The sequence below is a fragment of the Myxocyprinus asiaticus genome, chromosome 20 (genome assembly GCF_019703515.2).
Source record: "Myxocyprinus asiaticus isolate MX2 ecotype Aquarium Trade chromosome 20, UBuf_Myxa_2, whole genome shotgun sequence".
Lineage (NCBI taxonomy): Eukaryota > Metazoa > Chordata > Actinopteri > Cypriniformes > Catostomidae > Myxocyprinus > Myxocyprinus asiaticus.
This window is the reverse complement of record NC_059363.1, coordinates 29991330-30013317: the sequence shown is the minus strand read 5'-3', so window position 1 is coordinate 30013317 and position 21988 is coordinate 29991330. Positions and strand designations below refer to the sequence as shown.

The following is a 21988-nucleotide window of genomic DNA, read 5'->3' as shown; positions in this document are numbered from 1 at the left end:
GATATATTACATTGCAGTTTGTGGTTTACACACTTATATGAACAAGTGCAAATTGTGCAAAATCAATCAATTGAGAAAATAACATTTTTGAAAACTATTTGAAAAGCTGCAGTGTGATGTGCATCCACAAGATGGCAAAAAATCAACAATCATTGAACAAATGAGGTGTATATGTTCGCAATGACATACTACCCAAACTACTCTTACTACTTCTGCCATCTGTGTCTATGGCAGAAATAGTATGAGTAGTATAGTAGTATGCATATCGACCTCAGCCATGGTGAAGTTCCTTGAAATGAATTATAAAGATTTCACTGATTGTACATAATAAATCAAAACACTTTGGCACTCATACATGATTAAATAAAGTAATTAAACATGCAAAAGACATCTAAAGCAAAATAATATAATGATTTAAGTGTGTAATTGTATACCAGGTTCTGCCATAAAAATAAAAGAAATAAAAAATAACTGTTTTTCTTTTTTTTCTGTTTATTATTTTGTTCTTATTTGTTATCTCATTATACAGATTAACCTTTCACAGAGAGTTCCTCATGAAATCGGGACCATTATAACATGATAAATTCTGTCAGGACTATAGATAAATACAGATAAATCCTCAGCCCCTCAATCATCCTTTCCATTAAATTCTGACATGTCCTTGTCCTTGTCCCAACTTAAAAAACAAAACAAAAACAATCTGGTTTACAGTGAGGCACTTACAATGGAAGTGAATGGGGCCAATCCTTAAACATTAATATACTCACTGTTTCAAAAGTATAGCCACAAGAAGTAAACAATATGTGTGTTCATGTGATTTTAGTGATAAAAATGCTTGCTGATGTTTTCTGTGTAAAATGATTTCCAGTTTTACAACTCCGTTGCCATGATGACATAACGGCAAAAACCTTAAAAACCCTAAAACGACGGTAAAACGACAATTTTACAGTTCAAATAATACACGTTTATCAGAAGAATTAATGTGACTGCTTTTAAAATTGGCCTGATTCACTTCTATTGTAAGTTTTTTTTTTTTTTTTTTTTTTAGAAAAGGAGGGACAAGTCGAAATCACTTTTGTGGTAATGAACATTATGCCACAAATGCTGTTGATTGAGCTTTACTTGTTTTGGACCAAAAATATCCTTTAAACTTTTACACCAAACCTGCTTAAAGAAGCAACAAAAAAAAACAAAAAAAAAAAAAAGGAAAAAAATAAATAATTGCTAACAGAACGGTGCAAAGAGTAGAAGATAGTGATTACATTATAATTTTAAATCAATTATTAATTGTAACAGTAGATATCACTTCAGGTCTCTTAAATTGAGAATTGATTTGAAGACTGTGCAAAGACTGAATAATGACCATTCTCTATTGTTTTGAAACAGGGCCCCATACACTGCTTTACTGATTGCATCACACTGCCCCCATTTAGTCAAACTGCACTTGTTCTCCCCTTATCCCAGTACTGTTGTTTTACAACAACCATCCCCTGATCCTCCACAAGGAAAATAGAGTGGAAATCCATTTAAAGAATTCAAACCAGTCGTTAAATACTTATCACAGTCAGTGTTTGTGCTCATACATGGGAGTACAGTCGGTTCCAAGGTCAATTCAAGACATGATGTGTTTGTTCAGCTGTGCAAAGAGCAAGCTGTCATTTTGCATGAGAGAATGCCACCAACTGCTCCATTTAACATTTAAAGGGATACTTCACCCAAAAGTGAAAATTCTCATGATTTACTCACCCTCATGCCATCCCAGATGTGTATGACTTTCTTCTGCTGAACACAAATTAAGATTTTTGGAAGAATATCTCAGCTTTGTTGGTCCATACAATGCAAGTGAATGGTGACCAGAACTTTGAAGCTCCAAAAAGGACACAAAGTCAGCATAAAAGTAATTAATTCAACTCCAGTGGTTAATTCCATGTCTTCAGAAGCAATTTGATGTGTCAGTGAGAAACTGATCAATATTTAAGTCAATTTGTATCATAAATTCTCCCCCTTAGTAACTACCCTGTAGGTGGCGATGTGCACAAAGAATGCAAATTGCCAAAAACAAAAGAAGAAGAATGTGAAATTGAAGTGGAGATTTATAGTAAAAAAAGCCAAAAGTGAAAATTTTCTGATCATTTACTCACCCTCATGCCATCCCAGATGTGTATGACTTTCTTTCTTCTGCTGAACATAAATTACTTAATTTTTAGAAGAATATCTCAGCTCTGTAAGTTCATACAAATCAAGTGAATGGTGGCAAGAATTTTGATGCTCCTAAAAGGATATAAAGGCAGCATAAAAGTGATTCATACGACTCCAGTGGCATGTCTTCAGAAGCGATATGATAAATGTCAGTTAGAAACAGATCAATATTTAAGTCATTTTTTACTATAAATTCTCCTCCCTAATCCCTACCCGGTAGGTGGCAATGTGCACGAAGAATGCAAATCGCCAAAAACAAAAGAAGAATGTGAAAGTGAAAGTGGAGATTTGTAGTATTAAAAAAGGACTGAAAGATTAATTTGTTTCTCACCCACATCTATCAAAGACAATCCATAGGACTTGCATGGATTACTTTTATGCTGCCTTTATGTGCTTTTTGGACCTTCAAAGTTCTGGCCACAATTCACACATCTGGGATGGCATGAGGGGGAGTAAATCATGAGAATTTCCATTTTTGGTTTAACTATCCCTATAATACCATACATATTAACAAACAGTATGCATGACTCATCAATCTAGGAACATAATATTGGCTTCCTTCTGCAGCATGTAAAAATCATAATACTGTACAACTCTTGCATAAGTATAGCAAAATCTTCTTGATATGCCTTTTTAGTGGTTTTACAATGCTGATAGTAAATTGAATGATCATAATAAATGGAATAGCATCACTAAAAGCAGACATACTGCACTATTAATATATAGCTAGCATTATATACTTTATTGGTTTAATTTAAAAACAAGACTTCATTAAAAAGCTATACAATGGGCAGATTAATATCTAAGATCATTTCTATTTTATTGGAAAGTAATAAATCATTTCTCTCACAGGTGAACAAGTAGTGTATTGAATGCCTGTATTGGCTGGCCAAAGTGCTTCACAGATATATTTAAAAACACAAATACAAATATGAAATGATGTATTCTAGCATTATAACTTTAAAAAAAAATATGCATCAATTTATTTCTTAATCTCATAAATCTCAGACTTTATTTGCAAATAATAAATACTGTATCTGTCTACTTGGCAATAAAAAAACAACAGTACACAACATGGATAAAATTATGCATTGCAGTTTCTTGTGTTGTACAGGTTTGAAATACAGAACATAGCATGGAACCTAATGCTGTTGGACTTAACAAAACCCATTCTCTAAGACATAATTCCACAATAAGCAGATTTGATGAAGTCCAGACAATTGCCCTAATTTGACACAATTCTTGCAATTGAGAATATCAGCACTGAGCAAGTGGTCCTCTGCAACTCATGCAGTACTGCGGATAATGTCATACTTGACCTAAACTGTTGATTCCATCTCCGTGTGGACAGTATCCTCTAATTTCTTCTGATCACCCCATCCTACAACATGCCTGTGAGACTTTTCTTTACTCGGGGGCAACTCTGGCTTAGTTCTTTTGGTTGGATTACAACAAAGCTTGGGGCCGCACTGACTTCGACAGGAAAGCTCACAGTGGGAGTCACAAGATTCTTCAGTAATAGAAGAAAACTCTGGTTGAACAGTAGTAGCATGGATGCCCTGATCATGGAAGAAGTCTTTAATGCGTTTGGCTATGTCCATGTACGAGGCTGGATCTGCACATTTGATGTGAACAGTGGCAATAATGCGACTCCCAGCCAGTTGCCAGATGTGCAGATCATGGACAGCAAGAACACCATCCAGACTCCTTAGCTTACCATTCAGTTTGTGCATATCAATTTGTTTGGGTACTGTTTGCAGGAGGATGAGAGCCGACTCCTTCAGAAGAGGGAAAGTTGTGTAGAGTAAAATAGACACCATTATTACACATAGTGTTGGGTCCAGGTAAAGCACCCAGCATGGCCCGGCTACAGAGACAGTTCTGGGGTCCCTGTTGGAGGATAGTTTGGAAATGCTCAAGACGGTGGTGTTAACATGCTGGTGTTTGGTGAAGTGGCTGCTACGGCAGGGATTGAAGCAGATTCCGTCGCTGTGGCAAGGTGTCCACACAAAAGTAAAAATCAAAGCATTGACTACCACAATAACGGAACCTAATGCATCACCCAACACGTGCAGGAACACCCCATGCATGTTCAACTGGGAGGCTGACTCCGAACTTTGATCCAGGTCCTCCAATGAGCCACTGGGAGTAATTCTGACATCTATGTTGTCTGTAAAGAAATAAATATAAATAATAATAAAAATTATATATATCTATATATATATGTAAAACCTGTCCAATTATTTAAACTTAAATTGAAATAACATTTACAATTTTATCATGTGCAAAAAAGTAAGAAGTAGCTGAGTAAATTGAAGTTAATTTCCATGACTTTTCCAGCAGTGGATAAAGATTTTTCAAAATCATTACATAGAAATTGTACACAGAAGGGGCAATATCTAGATGATTCAGTATTTTAGATCTGAGCATAACTATACAACTATAATTCATTTTCATGACCTTTTAAGATTGCATTAAGTTCAATGATTTTCCCAGGCCTGGAAATCATAATTTTAAAGTTTGACCATAAATAGAAAAATTAAGATTCACTACTGATAATTTCCATGACTTTTTAAGATTTTATGAATTTCTATGACTTTACCAGGCCAGGAAATCACAAGTTTAAAGCTTCAGCATAACAAGAATAATTTGGTTTAACTGAAAATGTCCATGACATTTTAAGATTTTATGATTTTCCATGACTGCAGGTGTGGAAATCAATTTGAAAGCTTCAGCATAAAATTAAGATTCATTATTGATAATTTTCATGACCTTTCAGATTTTTTAATTTCCATGGCATTTCTAGGCCTTTTGATTTCTAGGAAATCAAAATTTTTAAGTTTGAGCATTGGGATTCCCTATTAATTTGCATGACCTTTTAAGATTTTATGAATTTCAATTACTTTGGCCTAGAAATCAAAATTATATAGCTTGATCTTAACCAGAAAAATTAAGTTTCATTAATAATTTCATGCCCTTTTAAGATTTTATTAATGTCTATGACTTTACCATGCCTGAAAATCATAATTGTATAATTTAAGTATAACTAGACAAATTAAGATTATTAATTCCCAAAATTATTTTGATAGTTTTTTTTATAATCTTTAATCAATAAAATAACCTTTCTTTTTTTTATTTTTATTTTTTTTACGTTTTATTAATTTAATTTATAAATTCAATTTGATGGATTTTTGTTATGAAAATTACATGCGTAAATATTAAAAATAGGCTATTTTTATTTAATTTATTTATTTTGTTTTAACAGCCTACCTGATGTCGATTCAGCAGGTTGATCTTGTGAAATGTTGCTGTTTATCATGAGATTGTACACCTCTTCACGTGCCTTTGATTTTGCATAATCTCTGCAATTCCTCTTGTGAACATGAGAGTGTCCTCCACCATGAGAGTGCCCACCATGAGAGTGCCCATGCCCACCAAACCCTGCGTGTCCGTGGAACAGGAAAAGTCCGAGCACGTTCACCAGCAGACCAGCAATGCCAACCCAAATGACCACGCGTGGATTCTCGATCTCATGCGGCAAAGTGTAGCGCTGGATGGCTTCTAGTAAAATAGTGAAGCAGAGGGCCGTCAAAAACACAGCGTTAACTAAAGCTCCCATCACTTCTGCGCGGATCCATCCGTAAGTGTTTTTACTTGTGGATCGAGTTGTCTGCGCGAAGCTCACGGCGATCAGCGCCACCGCCAAGGCAATTACATCCGACAGCATATGAAAAGAGTCTGACAACATTGCGAGAGAAGCTGTTATTCTGCTAACCACAACTTCAACGATACAAAATCCAAGAGTTAGAGACAGCATGCACAGCAGCCGTGTCTGATTCTGTCCCAAACCCATATTAATTCGTCCTCAAAAATTAATGCGTTACGGGAAAAGTTTTTTTTTTTAATTTTTATATATTTTTTTTATAAATCACATTTCGTAAAGATGAGTATTTAGATGTCTACGCCGTGCAACATTAGATTATTCTTGAGAAGCAAAAACGCGTGTACGCTGTCGCATTTAGCAACTCTCGAATTCATGCAGTTCGTGTAAGTTGCGCGACGCATTAAATATTCGTTCAACTTCAAAAAGAAACAGCGGCGCGTGACATCAGCTGCCATAAAGTGACAATGGAATAAAAATACACCAGTGAATCTCCAAGCCAGTTCTGGCGGAGTGCAAGGCTTTTGCACCCGGACCGGTAAAGTACTCCACACAGTCTGAGGGGGGAAACGCACTCCCTTGCGTCCCCATTGGAGGAATCACTTTGCAAGGCTCTGGAGTCACATGGCCATTGTGAGAAAATAAAAAGCCATTCAAACAAAGTTTAAATGGCATTGTGCATCCATCAGTGCACCTGTCTATGGCATTGTATGCAAATTAATTAAAATTACTCCAAAGGTGTGCACAAATTAGTTATAAAGTGCGTTAATAAAACAGACTATCCTCACCTAATTTATGGTGATTTCAGCTAAAGTGGGCAATGAGGTCAAATGTGCAGATAAGGTTGGAGTGTCATAGTTCTATAAGATTCAATATCCAATCACTGCAAACTATTTTAAACAGCTGCCAAAATAGTACTTGACTATAGTACTATAGGTTTCAATTAAACAAATGTTACTATATATTTATAGCCCTTTTCTGACACTACACTCAAAGCACTTTACATAATGAACAAGGGACTCTCCTTAACCACCACCAGTGTGCAGCATCCTCCTGGATGATGCAACGGCAGCCATAGTGCCTAGTACACTCACCACACACCAGCTGTTGGTGGAGAAAGTAGAGTTATAGAGCCAATTAATGGATGGGGATTATTAGGAGGCCATGATTGAAAAGGGTTAATGGGGGGGGGGGGGGTATTTGGCCAGGACACTGGGGTTACACCCCTACTCTTCACAAGAAGTGTCCTGGGATTTGTAATGACCACAGAGAATCTTGAGGACAGTGTTTTTTTCAGTATAATGTCCCTTTCACTATACTGGTGAGTTATGACCTACACAGACTGTGGGGAGAGCACCACCTTCTGGCATCATTAACACCTCATCCAGCTGCAACCTTAGTTTTCCACAGGAGGTCTCCCATCCAGGTACTGCCCAGACTCAAACCTGCTAAGTTTCTGAGGTTAATCAGTCTTGAGCTGCAGTCAATGTCATTGGTCTTTGTTTGAAAATGAAATTTCTCTCATCATTTACTCACCCTCAGATGCCTATGACTTTCTTTCTTCTGCAGAACACAAACGAAGATTTTTAGAAAAATATCTCAGCTCTGTAGGTCCTTACAATGCAAGTGAATGGTGACCAGACCTTTGAAGCTCCAAAAATCACATAAAGACAGAATAAAATTAATCCATAGGACTCCAGTGGTTTAATCCATGTCTTCTGAAGTGGTATGATATGTGGGTGAGAAACAGATCAATATTTAAATCCTTTTTTACTATAAATATCCATTTTCACATTCTTTTTCTTTTTTGGTGATTCACATTCTTTGTGTATTTTCATTTTTGGGTGAACTATTCCTTTAATATGTTTATGAAATGTATTTATTTATTAAACTTATTTAATATTAAATAATATCTTATTTAGCACATAACAAATGAGCGTAAAAAATACCCCGGGGTAGTGTTACAACAATATCCAGCATTAGGACAGTTGTAACAAATGTGCTTCTTGTCTTCACACACTACTTGTGGAAAATAGGATCTATGTACAAATGATTAAAGTATTTAATCGTGATTAACCGCATACATTTTTGTAGTTAGTCGCGATTAATCGCAATATCTTTATTAAACATGAGTGGACAAAATATGCTTCAACCAGATGTATTTTTCAGTCATCCACACAAAACCTACCCCACCAACAGAGCTGAACAACAGAAAATGAACACAGCACAATTCAATTCAAATTATGTACAAAATATGCTAGTTGTAAGTGTATTATGACAGGATTTATTTGCTTCTTTTTATGGAGTTTTGACAGACATGCTAAAAAGTCTGCACTGTCATTTACAATTGACAACTCTGTGCAAAATACATCTAAAACTCCATTTAGACCCCGGTCACAATTGTAACTGGTGAGATTAAATGGGTTAATGACAGTATAGATTACCTGCAGGATTCCAGCAATGTCTCCAAATTCTGCATTGGCTAGTAGTGCACTATCAAACAGAGACACTGTGACAGAACCTTGGAGACAGCAGCAGGGTTTCCATTAGACAAATCAGTACCGCTGCTCCCTATACGCATATTACACAGTCTGCGTAAGGCACCAACTCCCTAGGGGGCAACAAAAACTCCACCGGCTGCCCTTACTCGCATGTTATATGTTATTCAAGGATCCGATAGCAGTCGCGGAACACAGACGATCACATCGCGCTCGCACTGCGCCTCACAACTTTTGCCTCTTGCTTGCACCGCACCTTGCAGTGCAAGGCTGGTGTTCAAATAGCAGCGGTCTTGCCGCTGCAATGATGTTACAATGTTACAAGCTCTATCTGTGCTTTGCGGGCATGTTCTACTGCTTTGCTACATTGATAAAAAGCTTGGCGCAGGTCTCAGCATAATGTCTCCCACCATCTGTTTTCCCAATGCAATGCATGTGACATTAGCGCCGTTTGCTTAATTGACATATACGCTTTAACGGCTTTAAAAATATTGGTGGCATTAAACTAATTTTGCGTTAACGCGTTAACTATAATGCCAGGGGCCTGGGTAGCTCAGCAAGTAAAGATGCTGTCTACCACCCCTGGAGTCACGAGTTCAAATCCAGGGCGTGCTGAGTGACTCCAGCCAGGTCTCCTAAGCAACCAAATTGGCCCGGTTGCTAGGGAGGGTAGAGTCACATGGGGTAGTCTCCTTGTGGTCGCTATTAGGGGTTCACTCTAGGTGTGGCTCGTGGTGAGTTGTGCGTGGATGCTGCGGAGAATAGGGTGAAGTCTCCACACGCACTAGGTCTCTGCAGTAACGTGCTCAACAAGCCACGTGATAAAATGCGCGGATTGACAGTCTCAGAGGCCGAGGCAACTGATATTCGTCCTCCACCACCCAGATTGAGGCGAGTCACTACGCCACCACGAGGACTTAGAGCGCATTGGGAATTGGGCATTCCAAAATTGGGGAGAAAAGGGGAGGGGAAAAAAAATGCCATGCTTATTCTGGTCAGTATTTGTGCAGTAATCGGTCTACCCTAATAGAGGATGTTTGAAGTTGACATTTTGTTTATAGGCTAATCCTCTACCATAAGATTAGAAAAAGTAGGCTAACCTGATACAAAAATGCTACGAATACAAAACCAAACATGAGGTTGCCTTAACATCATAAACTGATTAAACTATAATCCATGAATGTGCTTTATTATAGGTTACTAATTTGTAATTACTTAATCAGCGCTAATCTTATAATTGAATCACAGCAACCGATTCAGAATGCGTCACCATCTCACGCGAAGAAAAAAGAATTATATTCTACCTATCAGTAGCCTGGCTCGCATGTGAACGCACTTGCTCTCTCTATTGTCTGTGACGGAGCAGGGTGTGTACTGACAGAGCAGGAGAAGAGCGATGCTCGCTTTCTGTGGAGCTCAATGCATGGAGCGGCATGTAAAGATGGAGCATCATCCCAAACTTGGGCGTTGGACCAAGATGTTTTGGGCTAAGGCAGTTTCCATGTGATGGACATGCATTCGCCTCATTCTGAAGGGTATTTTTTATTATGCATGGCGTGCGCATTTTCTGGCTGATCCCACCGTTTCCATATTTCCTCGCATCCATTTATGACATAGTAGAACATTTAAGGCGCAAAGGCTTTGTAAATTGTTTTCAGAAAGATGATGAAGAAAAACAGCCCATTGCGAGCACGCTCTATGTCGATTGGCAAAAAATCAGAGGCTGTCAAGGTTGTGGTGCGGTGCCGCCCTTTAAACAAGAAAGAAGAAGCGATGAATCAAGAGAGAATTGTTGAAGTAGATGTCAGACTGGGACAGGTGAGCGTGCGTAAGCCAAAATCATCCGGAAGCCTCATGAAAATATTCACGTTCGATGCAGTCTACGACACTCGTTCAAAACAAAACGAGTTGTATGATTATGCATGCAAACCTCTTATTGACTCTGTTTTGCTTGGTTTCAATGGAACTATATTTGCCTATGGCCAAACTGGCACTGGCAAAACATATACAATGGAAGGTGTGCCCACAGACCCGGAGACTAGGGGAGTCATCCCAAATTCATTTCAGCAAATTTTCACTCAAATATCCAGATCTCGGAATCAACAGTATCTTGTGAGAGTGTCATATATTGAGATATATCAAGAAGAGATAAGAGATCTCCTGTGCAAGGACGACAGCAAAAAACTGGAGCTTAAGGAAAATCCAGAGTTAGGTGTCTACGTCAGAGATCTCTCATCTGTGGTGACCAAAAACATAAAGGAAATCGAACATGTCATGAACTTGGGGAACCAGTCAAGATCTGTTGGATTCACCAAGATGAATGAGCGGAGTTCCAGATCACATGCGATTTTCGTGATTACCATTGAATGTAGTGAAATGGGCATCGATGGTGAGGAGCACATTCGTGTTGGAAAGTTAAACATGGTGGATCTGGCTGGCAGTGAGCGCCAAAGCAAGACAGGTGTAGAGGGACAGAGGTTTAAAGAGGCTGCAAAAATAAACTTGTCTCTTTCTGCCCTTGGCAATGTAATCTCAGCCCTGGTGGATGGGAAGAGTACCCACGTTCCCTACCGGGATTCCAAACTCACCCGCCTGTTACAGGACTCCCTTGGAGGCAACTCCAAAACAGTTATGGTGGCCACAATTGGACCAGCTTCATGCCACTATGATGAGACTCTTACCACACTGAGGTATGCTAACAGAGCGAAGAACATCAGGAACAAGCCAAAAATCAACGAGGACCCCAAAGATGCACTGCTTCGTGAGTTCCAAGAGGAAATAGCCCGTCTGAAGGCGCAGCTTGAGGAACGAGGGATGCTGGCCAAAGCAAGGAGGAGACAGAGGAGAAATAGTATGCGGATGAAGAGGAGCATGAGTAGTGGAGAGGTGGAACCTCCCAGAGATGGAGTGGTGGAGGTAGTTAAGACAGTACAGGACGAGAGTGTAGAGGAATATTGGTGGAAGCAGCAGATAGCGAAGACCTCTGCCAATTACAAGACCGATATCAGCAGGAAACTTGGCACATTAGATGAGAAAGCCAAGACTGTTGAAGAGTTGCTGAAGGAGCAACAAGCTATAGAAACCATGATTGAAAAGTATAAGGTTAGTTTTTTCCATTCAGCTCTTCTCTTCATGCAAAGTTATAGATCATATTAATCATAACTGACATATTATTCTGTGCGCCATGATTGTTTGTAGGCTATGGAAAGTAAACTTTTGGTTGGAGGGAAAAACATCATTGACCACACCAATGAACAGCAGAGGATGTTGGAACTGAAGAGGCAGGAGATTGCTGAGCAGGTAACAGTAGTGAGGACATAACCAAAGCATACCTGCATAAATGCATTTCAAGGATCAGAATCTGATAAGTGTTGGTAATAAACCCTGCTAGGAGAGAATGGAATTAGAGATGCAACAGCTGATGTTTGAACAAGATGAAGAGACAATTGAACTAAAAGAGACGTTCTCCTCACTACAGCAAGAGGTGGAATTTAAGACCAAGAAGCTGAGAAAGGTGCGTAATCTCTTATGTCTATTAGTAAACTTGTAAACTCATGCCTTCACACAGTACTCATTGTATTACACACAAAACATATAAATTGGGCAAACTGTACTACTCTTTTTATCCAACAGTTAAGTAAGGGATAATGTACATTCAGCAGGTTGTTATCACCAAATAAACCCTGACAGTGTGATCAGGACCCCTACGCAAAGCAGATAACAACTGGCTGACTATACATTTGCCTTACATTTGCCTACTAACCAAATAAATAAATACATGGAACTTAAAATTATGTAATTATGTGAGAAGAAATAAATCGCTGACCAGCTGAAATCCACCTCCGGTTTGCGTCAGAGTTCTGTTTGTGTTTATTTTGTTCTAACTGCTCATTATCTAGCGAAATTAAAAGACAACTTGCCAAATAAATAAATACATGCACATGAAACATATTTCATTAGCTCACTTGTAGAGATTGTACAGTGATCCAAACAGCAGGAAAGATGGCTCGCAATACCCAGATGTGCAGTCTGATAATAGGATGTGCGGTTGTTACTCAGAAATATCAAACCGCTAGATGGCGCCATTGACAAATCAGAAGCGAGTATTCCAGAGAGCCGTGCAATAAGTATTGATATTTAGGACCTTATTGTATTAATGGTCATGATACAGGTTTTATGTGGCTGTTTTAGACATGACATAAAGTACTTTCTTTAGTTTGTCTGTTCAAAAGGTTGAGCCTGTGTTCAATAAATAAAATAGCTGTTCTTCTTTCTCATAGTGTTTTTAAGACCACTGCAGGCTGCAGTTTTGTATTTACTACTTTATGTCTTTAACATGCCCATATTTGATGCTTATTGTATAATTATCAGGAAGAACTTAAAAAGGACTGAAGTTGTGATTAGTGTATTAAGTTTTGGTTTTATTTTAAATATATATATAAAAAAATATTTTAGTGCTGTCATAGTTAATGTAATGCCTTGTTTTGTACCCCAGTCAGTATTACTTTGGTTGTTCGTCTCACAGTTTTACAGTAAGCTGCAGCTGGCAAGGTCTGAGATTGGAGATATCATCAATGAACATGTCACAATGAGGCAGGAACTGGAGCAGACACTGAATGAGCTGACAAGAGAAATGAAATTCAAGTATGTCCAACACCTGGCCTCATGCTCAAAGACTAACTCAGAAATATGCTACATCACATAATCCTTTTGCATGCATAGACAAATGGAATGATATTTGTGCCACAAGGACTTAAAGTAGGGTGACCATATTCTGGTTTACCAAAAAGAGGACACCTTCGTTTTGTTTTTTTCACACCTGGTGGAGTAATAGGGTTAAAAACAGTGTTACTATGAATGCAAACTTTAATACAGTGAAAAAGACACTCTATTAGCATAACACAAATATATATAAATAAATACAAATTTCTAACATTCTTTTGAATGTCCATGTACTAAAATAAAATATTTGATGCCATAAGTGTACCTTCATTTACTATTACTATTATTTTGAATGGCCATGGAAAATGGAAGCAATGTGATAACAATTTTACCTGGTTACAAAAAGTAGTTAATTTACCTGATGAACTTTCACCTTTTGCTGATCCATTATGCTTTGCAGAGCTAATGTGTGCTTCTAAATCACTTGCACCTATATTAGCAACTGACACATAAGTACCAGCTTTACATGTCATAAATTCTGCTTCCCACGGATCTCAACCTGGATGAAAGCATGGGAATTTTTTGTGCAAATCTTCTGTAAATTTGCACTTTCGTTTGGGCATTGTTTCCACTTAGCTGTTATTTGCTGCTACTGTCAAGCAACTGTTTGATGCCGAACACAACAGCGTTTCGTGCATTCGCGGAGAGATTGACAGGCAGGAATTTGGCCAATAGTTGCTGCAAGCCTCTTATAATCGACCAATTGGTGTGCGAGAAGGCAGGACTTACAAAGAGGGGTTAAAGCAATGCAAATATGCATGCACACACAATGAATTATTAGACCAGATGCACATCATAATGCAACTAAAGCCGAATCCCAGACATTTTCGCAAATTTAGAAATCCCGGCCGGACTCTTTTTTAAGGTCCGAGAAAGAGGACATGTCCGGGAAAAAGAGGACGTATGGTCACCCTACTTAAAGGGATAGTTCAACCCAAAATGAAAATTCTCTCATTATTTACTCACCCTCATGATATCCCAGGTGTGTATAACTTTCTTTCTTCACCAGAACACATATGAAGAAAAATAGAAAAATATCTTAGCTCAGTAGGTCCTTAAAATACAAGTGAATGGAGATTTCTCGTTTGAAGCTCCAAACATCACAGACAGTCAGCATAAACATCATCCATACAACTCCAGCTGTTAAATTAATGTCTTCTAAAGTGATACAATCACTTTTAATGTGAACAAACGAATTTGTAATTACTTAAATCAGCGCTAATCTTATAATTTAATCACAGCAACCGATTCAGAATGCATCACCATCAGTATTTAAGTACTTTTTAACTATAAACCAGCGCTTCCGTTAGGCTTCTTGAGAGGGTGGAGTCCAAGTGGTCTCTCGTGTGACGTATTCACGTTGCCATGATACAGACGTAATCTCACATTCTCCACTTGGTTGAAACATCCAGGATAAGCACACAAACGCACCATTGTGAGCAAAGAAACAGATAAATACAGATCTAAACCAAACCAACCAAGCTACTGTACAGCGTTCCTCTTTCTCACTTGTAAACAGCGCTGCTCTTCTTGCTGTGACGCACGTGCCTCAGTTCTAGCATGTTTCAAATACCAATGCGATTATGTTACGCGCATACTGCTGCATAACGGAAGCATGATTTAGAGTTTAAAAAAGCACTTAAATTTTAATCTTTTTCACACCAATAGCGATCATATCGCTTTAGAAGACATTAATTTAACCGCTGGTGTCATATGGATGACGTTTATGCTGACTGTCTGTGATTTTTGAAAAGAGAAATCTCCATTCACTTGCATTTTAAGGACCTACTGAGCATATTTTTCTATTTTTCTTCAAATGTGTTCTGGTGAAGAAAGAAAGTCATACACACCTGGGATATCATGAGGGTGAGTAAATAATGAGAGAACTTTCATTTTTGGGTGAACTATCACTTTAAATTAGAATTTTAGGACTTACATTTTAATATGTTTACCTGAAATTGAATATGCATTTTGAACTTGGATTACATTAAACTTGAAATTTAAATGTATGTGGCATGAAATCAGATTTTTAATACACTGACTTAGGTTCCAAAATTCATATTTTAGGTTTTATATTTATATTCAGGTAAATTCAAGGAAGACATCCAGGGTACTTAAAGACATCCAGGGTACTCAGAAAGAGAAGTCAAGCCAGTAAGTAATAAAACTATTTTAAAACTTTTTGACAAATCCAACATGATCACACGATCACAAGTTGGATTGTTTCCGAGAGTTCCGGTACCCTAGGATCGGCCACATTATGCCGACCTACTGACAAGCTGTATCTCCCATCAGACATGTTTGCCTTGGCTCCAGCATGCTTACCTTTCCTTGTGCCGTGACCGGAAGTGTGTTGCGTCAGCAGCTTTGGAGACCTGGGTTCAGATCCCACATTGAAACAAGGAAGTAATTGCATAAACGTAATAAGTGACGAGTGAGATTCAAAGGTTGCATTTTTCCTTTTAACATTTCATTTCTACTCCACTGATGGTTAGGTTTAGGTTTTTGTTTGGGGTACAGTTTATAAAATATGCATTCATCCTTACTGTATTGCAGCCTGTACAGCTGAAAACAACTCCTTTCACAACTTACTTTTGGCACCCCTCTGTGGACATTACAGTCTGAAAATGGAGCTCACATGTTCTCATACACCAAACAACACTTACTGCTTTGGCCACTGGGGGCAGTGTTTCACATTTCGGTAAGCACAGACTGATTTTAGCTAAAGAAAAGTCAACTTACTGTTTCTGATATCAATGTGAGATCAGTCTGACCAATCACAATGCAGTTCTAGGGCAAAACGAGTAGCTAATCCTAGAGAAAGGTGGTGGCTCTTGCTTGGCCACCGCTGTTCTACCTTCACTTAGTTTGATGACATATAAGCTACCTGGATCTCTTTGTCAGAGTACCCCAGATGTCTTTGTTGAATTTACTGAAATCTGAATATAAAACCTGAATAGTACCTTACTGAAATTTGTAACTGGAATCAGTGTTTTAAAATTTTAAGTCTGAATTTTAAAATCTGAATTTGTGCCACATACAGTTTAATGTACTGTAATCCAAGTTCAAAATGCATATTCAATTTCAAGTATACTCAAATTCAAGTCCTTGTTGCACAAATACATATTTAATTTCAAGTACGCATTTTCAAATTCAGGTCCAAGTGGCACAAGTATCATTCCATATAGATGTTTTTGTTGTCAGCTTAACACATTTTGTTCTTATTGCTTGTCCTTTTTCTCCAGAAACCTTATAATCGAGAACTTCATTCCTCCTGAGGAAAAGAATAAGATCATAAATCGTCTCCACTTTGACAGTGAGGAAGACCAGTGGAGAGTCTTACCACTTCTCCCTTCAGAAAAGTAAGTAAGAAAAATAACTGTTCCAAACATCACAAGACAGTTATGATGATATGCTTATCTCTTACAATAATTATTTTTCTCTCATTTTCCAGTAACACACCTGTTGTCAGGCGAAGGCCAACTTCAGTAGTGGGATACAAGAGACCACTTAGTCAGTATGCACAAGTTGCTGTGGCAACCGGTTCTCCTTCTAGATACAGGGTTGGTATTGTGCAGAGATACGAAAACATTGTTTTTGTTGAGCCTTTTTGGAAAAGTATGAAACAATAATGGTTAATTTTTTTTATTTATTATTGGTTAATAATTTTGTAACTTTGTAAATTTTTCTTTTTGTTTAAAAGTTTAGCAATCAGCAAAAAAAATTTATAAATTACTGTGTGCACATGCAATGTAAAAAGAGTGTAAAAATGCAACAAATACGTAAAAAAAAAAAAAAAAAAAAATCTGCTATTATTGTGAGGCATTGTCCACACAGATAAACCCTTCATTCAATATTTGCTTCCATTTTTTTGGGGTGGTGGGGGGGCCAGGCTGAGAACATCATGCTTCTGGAACTGGACATGTCTCCACCTACCATGGTCTCTCTGGACCTTCAAAGGTCAGAAATAAGGACCCAAGACTTGATACGTGACTTTGGCCATTACAGAAAGAGGACGACTGCTTCACGGGTCATGAAAGCAAGATCGTGGTGAATACCTTGCATGTTTCTCATCCACTATTGGCTATATTCAGCTGCTATGCTGAAGGCTGAAAATGTCAGCATTTAAACCTTTGTTTTTACCTTCCTCCTCAAGGTACCAAGGGCCAAGTCATTCGGCTTCTTCATCAACCAGCTCTGGGTCACAATGTCCAGCCTCTACAATGGGGGCCTGTGCGGCAACCCACCAACCGTGAGCCTGTACAGTGTATTAATCATGCAAGGAACAGAAGCATAGAAAGCACTTTTAATTATTATTTGCTCTTTTTAATGAGCTTTAAGCTAGGTAATTTGTCTTTTGTATCACTGATTTAGCTGTGGATTTGCGCACTGATTTTAAGCACAACTGTCTCCTATATACTTGAAAATGCTAGTGTATCCTGTTTAAGCTTTTTGCTTTTATGTGATGTCATTCTTGAACAGAAATGCAAACAATAAATGTATCATAAAAAATGAATGTGTATAAAACTATTATCTGGTCTATATACCACATACAATGTTTAAGTATAGATTAAAATTAGCATTAGTTTTATAATGGACAAAAAAATAAAGTAAAGTGTAAAATAAATAGAAATAGAAAAAGTGGTAACCTGCTATTCTTACTTTAAGGATCTTTTTCTACTTGATCTAACCCACTTTATACTTTGACAAGTAAATTAAGTCAGATTAAATAAAAAATAAAAAAAATTGAATAAACCCAGTTATTTTAAGTGTTACCACATTAAGGACATTTTAGGTTACCTCATAAATTGCACAGGTGACTCCAGACAGACAAGAGCTGAAAGAGGAACATATTAAAAAAGAAAGGCAATGTAAAAAATAAAAAGCACGGCTTTGAATAATGATGCTAGTGTTCCATAGCTCATATGACTATATTACATGCCATTGTAGACCACTTTAGCTTCAGAGCTCTGGGAGGTTGATCACAAGTTTGGATTAGGCCAAGGGTCAACTATTTAACTCACACAAGCACACCCACAAACATCAAACATATATCATGTACATAAATACATACATAAATATGCATACATGTAGTGCCCCCGGAAATTATTTGGAAACTTAAGACCAGGGACAAAACAAAATGTTTTTCATTTCGGTTCGTTCTGAGCAGAAATTGTATTTTTTCAAACCAGTTCCGCAAAAATCTTGTTTGTTTTTGGATTTCGTTTGTGTTCCTTGGAACGGTTTGAGTCCCTGCTTAAGGCACTCTTAAAATGTGTAAATGTCATTGCATTAGATAACAAACATCAAATCAAGAGGCATCTGCAAACAAATGTCCTTTTCTCAAAATGAACTTCACTTTTCTAAGCCATTTTTTAAAATTATTTTTAACCAACTCGTCCAAAGGTAATTTTTAGTGGATGTTCCCCTCAAGTTCTTACATCCCTGCTAACACACGACGCACCATTTACATAATTTATTCATCCTTTTTGGTACAACCCCAATTCCAAAAAAGTTGGGACAGTATGAAAAATGCTAATAAAAACAAAAAGGAGTGATTTGTAAATTATATTCACCCTTTGCTATATTGAAAGCACTACAACTAAACATTAAATTATGTTTTACGTTGTGAATTTCATTGTTTGTTTTTTTTAAATGTACAGTAATTTAAAATTAGATGATTGCAACACGCTCCAAAAAAATTGACAGTCGAGTGTTTACCACTGTGAAATCACCATTTCTTCTAATTACACTTATTAAGCATTTGGGCACTGAAAACACAAGTTTGTTAAGTTTAGAAAGTGGAATTTGAGTCATGTGACGCCATGCAAGGATTGGATGTGTGAACGGCGAGCTCTGCGCACTTTACTAGTTTTAACACTTCTAATGACATAAACCGGTGAGATTCGATATACTCTGTTCCATAACTGTTCTAGGAGGACAATATGTCAAAGAATTTAAAATCCTCGGGTTCTGGAGACATTAAAAGACACTTACGTGCTCAAGCTGACACTCGCGAACACGCCCCAAGCCAGGGAGTCGATTTGGTCGGAGAGATGATGGAAATGCAGCGAGAGATGTTGAACATGTCAGCAATGCTGACGAAGGTCGTTGCTGACTTGGAGGATCTTGCTGAGATATGTCGATTGATCACTGCCATGGAGACTAAATTCTCTGAGGTGGTTACAAGAGTGGGGGATGTCGAGAAACGGATCGATTATCTGGAGTTATCGGAGAGGGAATTATCTGCTAATCCACTAGTGACCAAGGTGGATTTGGAGCGTGTCTGGGAGAAGTTGGAGGACATTGAGAACCGTAGCCGGTGGAATAACGTCTGTTTTGTCGGAGGTCAAAGAGGGTCAGGATATGGTGAAATTCCTGGACGGTCTCTTTCTGAATCTACTTGACATAACAAGCCAAAAGCTGGAAATCAAGCGAGCTCACAGTGTTCCTTCTTTGCGAGTTGCGGAGGAAGGCAGGCCCAGAGCAATTCTGGCCAAATTTCTGAGATCATCCGATAAAGATCTTGTGTTGCACGAGGCGAGGAGTAAAGGAAGACTTTCTTGGAAAAACCACAGCATTTTCTTGTTCCCAGACTTTGCGAATTTGACAAGAGAGAAATGTGATCGATTCAATGAATGCAAGAAACTTTTACATCAACGGAAGGTCGCTTTTGCACTGATATTCCCTGCCAAATTGAGAATAGATGCGAAGGATGGCTGTAAAACATTCACATGCCCGCAGCAAGTGATGTCCTTCATAAAGTCAATGGAGTAAGTTATCTTGTGGTACTCACGTTGCAGCCGAGTGGACCGACTCACTGAACATTCACTTGACTGTTCGAAGAAACTTTTTTTTTTTTTTTTTTGTGCTGGTTCCGCCTAGCGGCTGGAGTTTGTTTTGTGGAGTAACACTCCTTAGGGACAGTTTGTGGATGAATCTGCACGTTCTTTGTGCTTATGCCTCCTATTGGCTGGAGTTTGTTTTGTGGAGTATTTCTTGCAAGACATTGGAGTGATTAGGTAATTTGTTGCATTCATGTTGCAGCCGAGTGGGCCGGCTCACTGAACATTCGTTTGACTGTTCGAGGAAACCGAGTGCCTTTTTTTTTTCCTTTTTGTGCTGGTTCCGCCTAGTGGCTGGAGTTTGTTTTGTGGAGTAACACACCTTCGGGACAGTTTTGTGGATGAATCTACATGCTCTTTGTGTTTATTCCGCCTATTTGGCTGGAGTTTGTTTTATAGATTATCTTTTGTTGTGTAATTCTGTCTCACAAAATTTGTATAGAAACACCGGACTTGAGCAATCCAATGGCAAAGTTGTCGCGGGGGCTCTCGTAGACGTACATGGACTGTTTGAGTTTAGAGGGATGGACGATAAACTGACATTTTTATTTTTTCTGTTTGTTTGGTTCTGGGGGAGGTTCGGGGATTGATTGTTGCACTAATGTTGGAATGTGGCCTTTATAATTTTGTTTTTGACACACAATCTATTTTTTCTTATATGTCAAAATGTCAAATGTTAATATGAGTGGTTTGACTCTCTCCACGTGGAACGTGAATGGGGTGGGGCACCCCATAAAAAGAAGGAAGGTTATTTCTCTTCTTAAGCATAAGAAATATGATATAGTGCTTCTTCAAGAAACGCATCTTTCCCCGTAGGAAGCTGAAAAATTTGGGAAGATATGGGGTGGACATGTTTTCTTTTGTGCTGTCTCAAGTAAGGGCAGGGGAGTCATTACACTGATAAGTAAACATCTACAATTCAAATGTCTCAAACAGATTAAAGATAAATTAGGAAGAGTCATTATTGTTTTAGCTGAAATTCAGGGGCAAAGTCTTATTTTGGCTAATATTTACGCACCTAACGTTGGTGATCAGGGCTTTTTTATAGATTTTGAAGGGATGTTGCAAGCCACTGGCACCCCTCATGATATAATATTGGGAGGAGACTTTAATCTTTTGATGGAATCAGTCCTTGCTCATAGTGAAGCAAAAGTGTGCAAGCCCCCTAGAGCAACACTGATGCTTCACAGGATGTGTAAAAATCTTGGTCTTACAGATATTTGGAGACTTTTGAACCCATCTGGTAGGGATAATAAATGTTTTTCATTAGTCCATAAGATTTACTCTAGAATAGATTTTTTTTATATATATCAAAGTCCCTCATTTCATCTGTTGCTGATTGCTCAATTGGAAACATTTTAGTCTCAGATCAAGCCCTGGTGTGTTCAGAGGTGTTGCCACATACGGAGAAAAGGAAATCATATAGTTGCCGCTTTAATGTATCCCTTTTGCAAAATCCTGAATTCCAACAAATGATAAAGGCTGAAATCTATGTTTATATGGAGACCAACTTGTCCTCAGTATCCTCTGTGGGCGTGGCTTGGGAGACACTTAAGGTGGTTCTTAGGGGCCGGATCATACGGTATGTATCATTCACCAAAAAATCCAAAGAACGAGAACTCGTGGAGTTGGAAAGGAATATTAAAAGTGCCGAGGCAGAGCTGAAGCGCTAAATGTCATCTAATGGCCTCAGAGAATTGACCCGATTGGAATACAAATATAATACTATTTTGTTGCAGAAGGTGGACTTTTGGCTATTCAGGGCAAGACAGTCATACAGTACTTTGAGTCGGTGGACAAAGCAGGAAAACTTCTGGCTAGATATATAAAACAGAGAGAGTCTTTGTTTTCAATTGTTTACATTCAGCACATGTGTACAGTATCGTTTAATTAAGTAACATGGTCAACCAATACACCATTTAAAGGATCTAAGGCAGCAGATTCTTTCCAATGAAAGCATTGATCAATCTAAATGACTTTCAGCCGATGATTTCTTATTTTGTATAAAGAGTGCACAATAGACAACATAACAACAATGAAGGAAGTCCTTACCTTGTTTTTGT

At 38.1% G+C, this 21988-nt stretch overlaps 2 protein-coding genes across 2 annotated transcripts; one reads left to right on the top strand and one right to left on the bottom strand.

The window, feature by feature from the left end:
* Positions 1-2995: 2995 nt before the first annotated feature.
* slc30a1b (solute carrier family 30 member 1b) lies at positions 2996-6364 on the bottom strand. The gene is made up of 2 exons (XM_051646838.1): positions 5470-6364; positions 2996-4369 (listed from the first exon to the last, which is right to left on the bottom strand). The coding sequence occupies exons 1-2, from the start codon at positions 6050-6052 to the stop codon at positions 3519-3521; spliced, it is 1434 nt and encodes a 477-aa protein (XP_051502798.1). The 5' UTR covers positions 6053-6364; the 3' UTR covers positions 2996-3518.
* A 3364-nt stretch (positions 6365-9728) lies between these two features.
* On the top strand, positions 9729-17573 carry LOC127411314 (kinesin-like protein KIF3B). Its single transcript, XM_051646804.1, has 8 exons — positions 9729-11460; positions 11557-11658; positions 11750-11872; positions 12884-13002; positions 16326-16442; positions 16535-16643; positions 16973-17130; positions 17237-17573. Exons 1-8 carry the CDS (start codon positions 10021-10023, stop codon positions 17334-17336), a joined length of 2268 nt encoding a protein of 755 aa, XP_051502764.1. The 5' UTR covers positions 9729-10020; the 3' UTR covers positions 17337-17573.
* Positions 17574-21988: the final 4415 nt, after the last annotated feature.

Bases quoted from the DNA above. Each gene is read 5' to 3' on its own strand.
- slc30a1b (XM_051646838.1), bottom strand. From the start codon at position 6,052: ATGGGTTTGGGACAGAATCAGACACGGCTGCTGTGCATGCTGTCTCTA. The intron at 4,370-5,469 runs GTAGGCTGTTAA...ATTTCTTTACAG, and splicing joins ACCTGCTGAATCGACATCAG to ACAACATAGATGTCAGAATT.
- LOC127411314 (XM_051646804.1), top strand. From the start codon at position 10,021: ATGATGAAGAAAAACAGCCCATTGCGAGCACGCTCTATGTCGATTGGC. The intron at 13,003-16,325 runs GTATGTCCAACA...CTTTTTCTCCAG, and splicing joins ACAAGAGAAATGAAATTCAA to AAACCTTATAATCGAGAACT. The intron at 16,443-16,534 runs GTAAGTAAGAAA...CTCATTTTCCAG, and splicing joins CCACTTCTCCCTTCAGAAAA to TAACACACCTGTTGTCAGGC.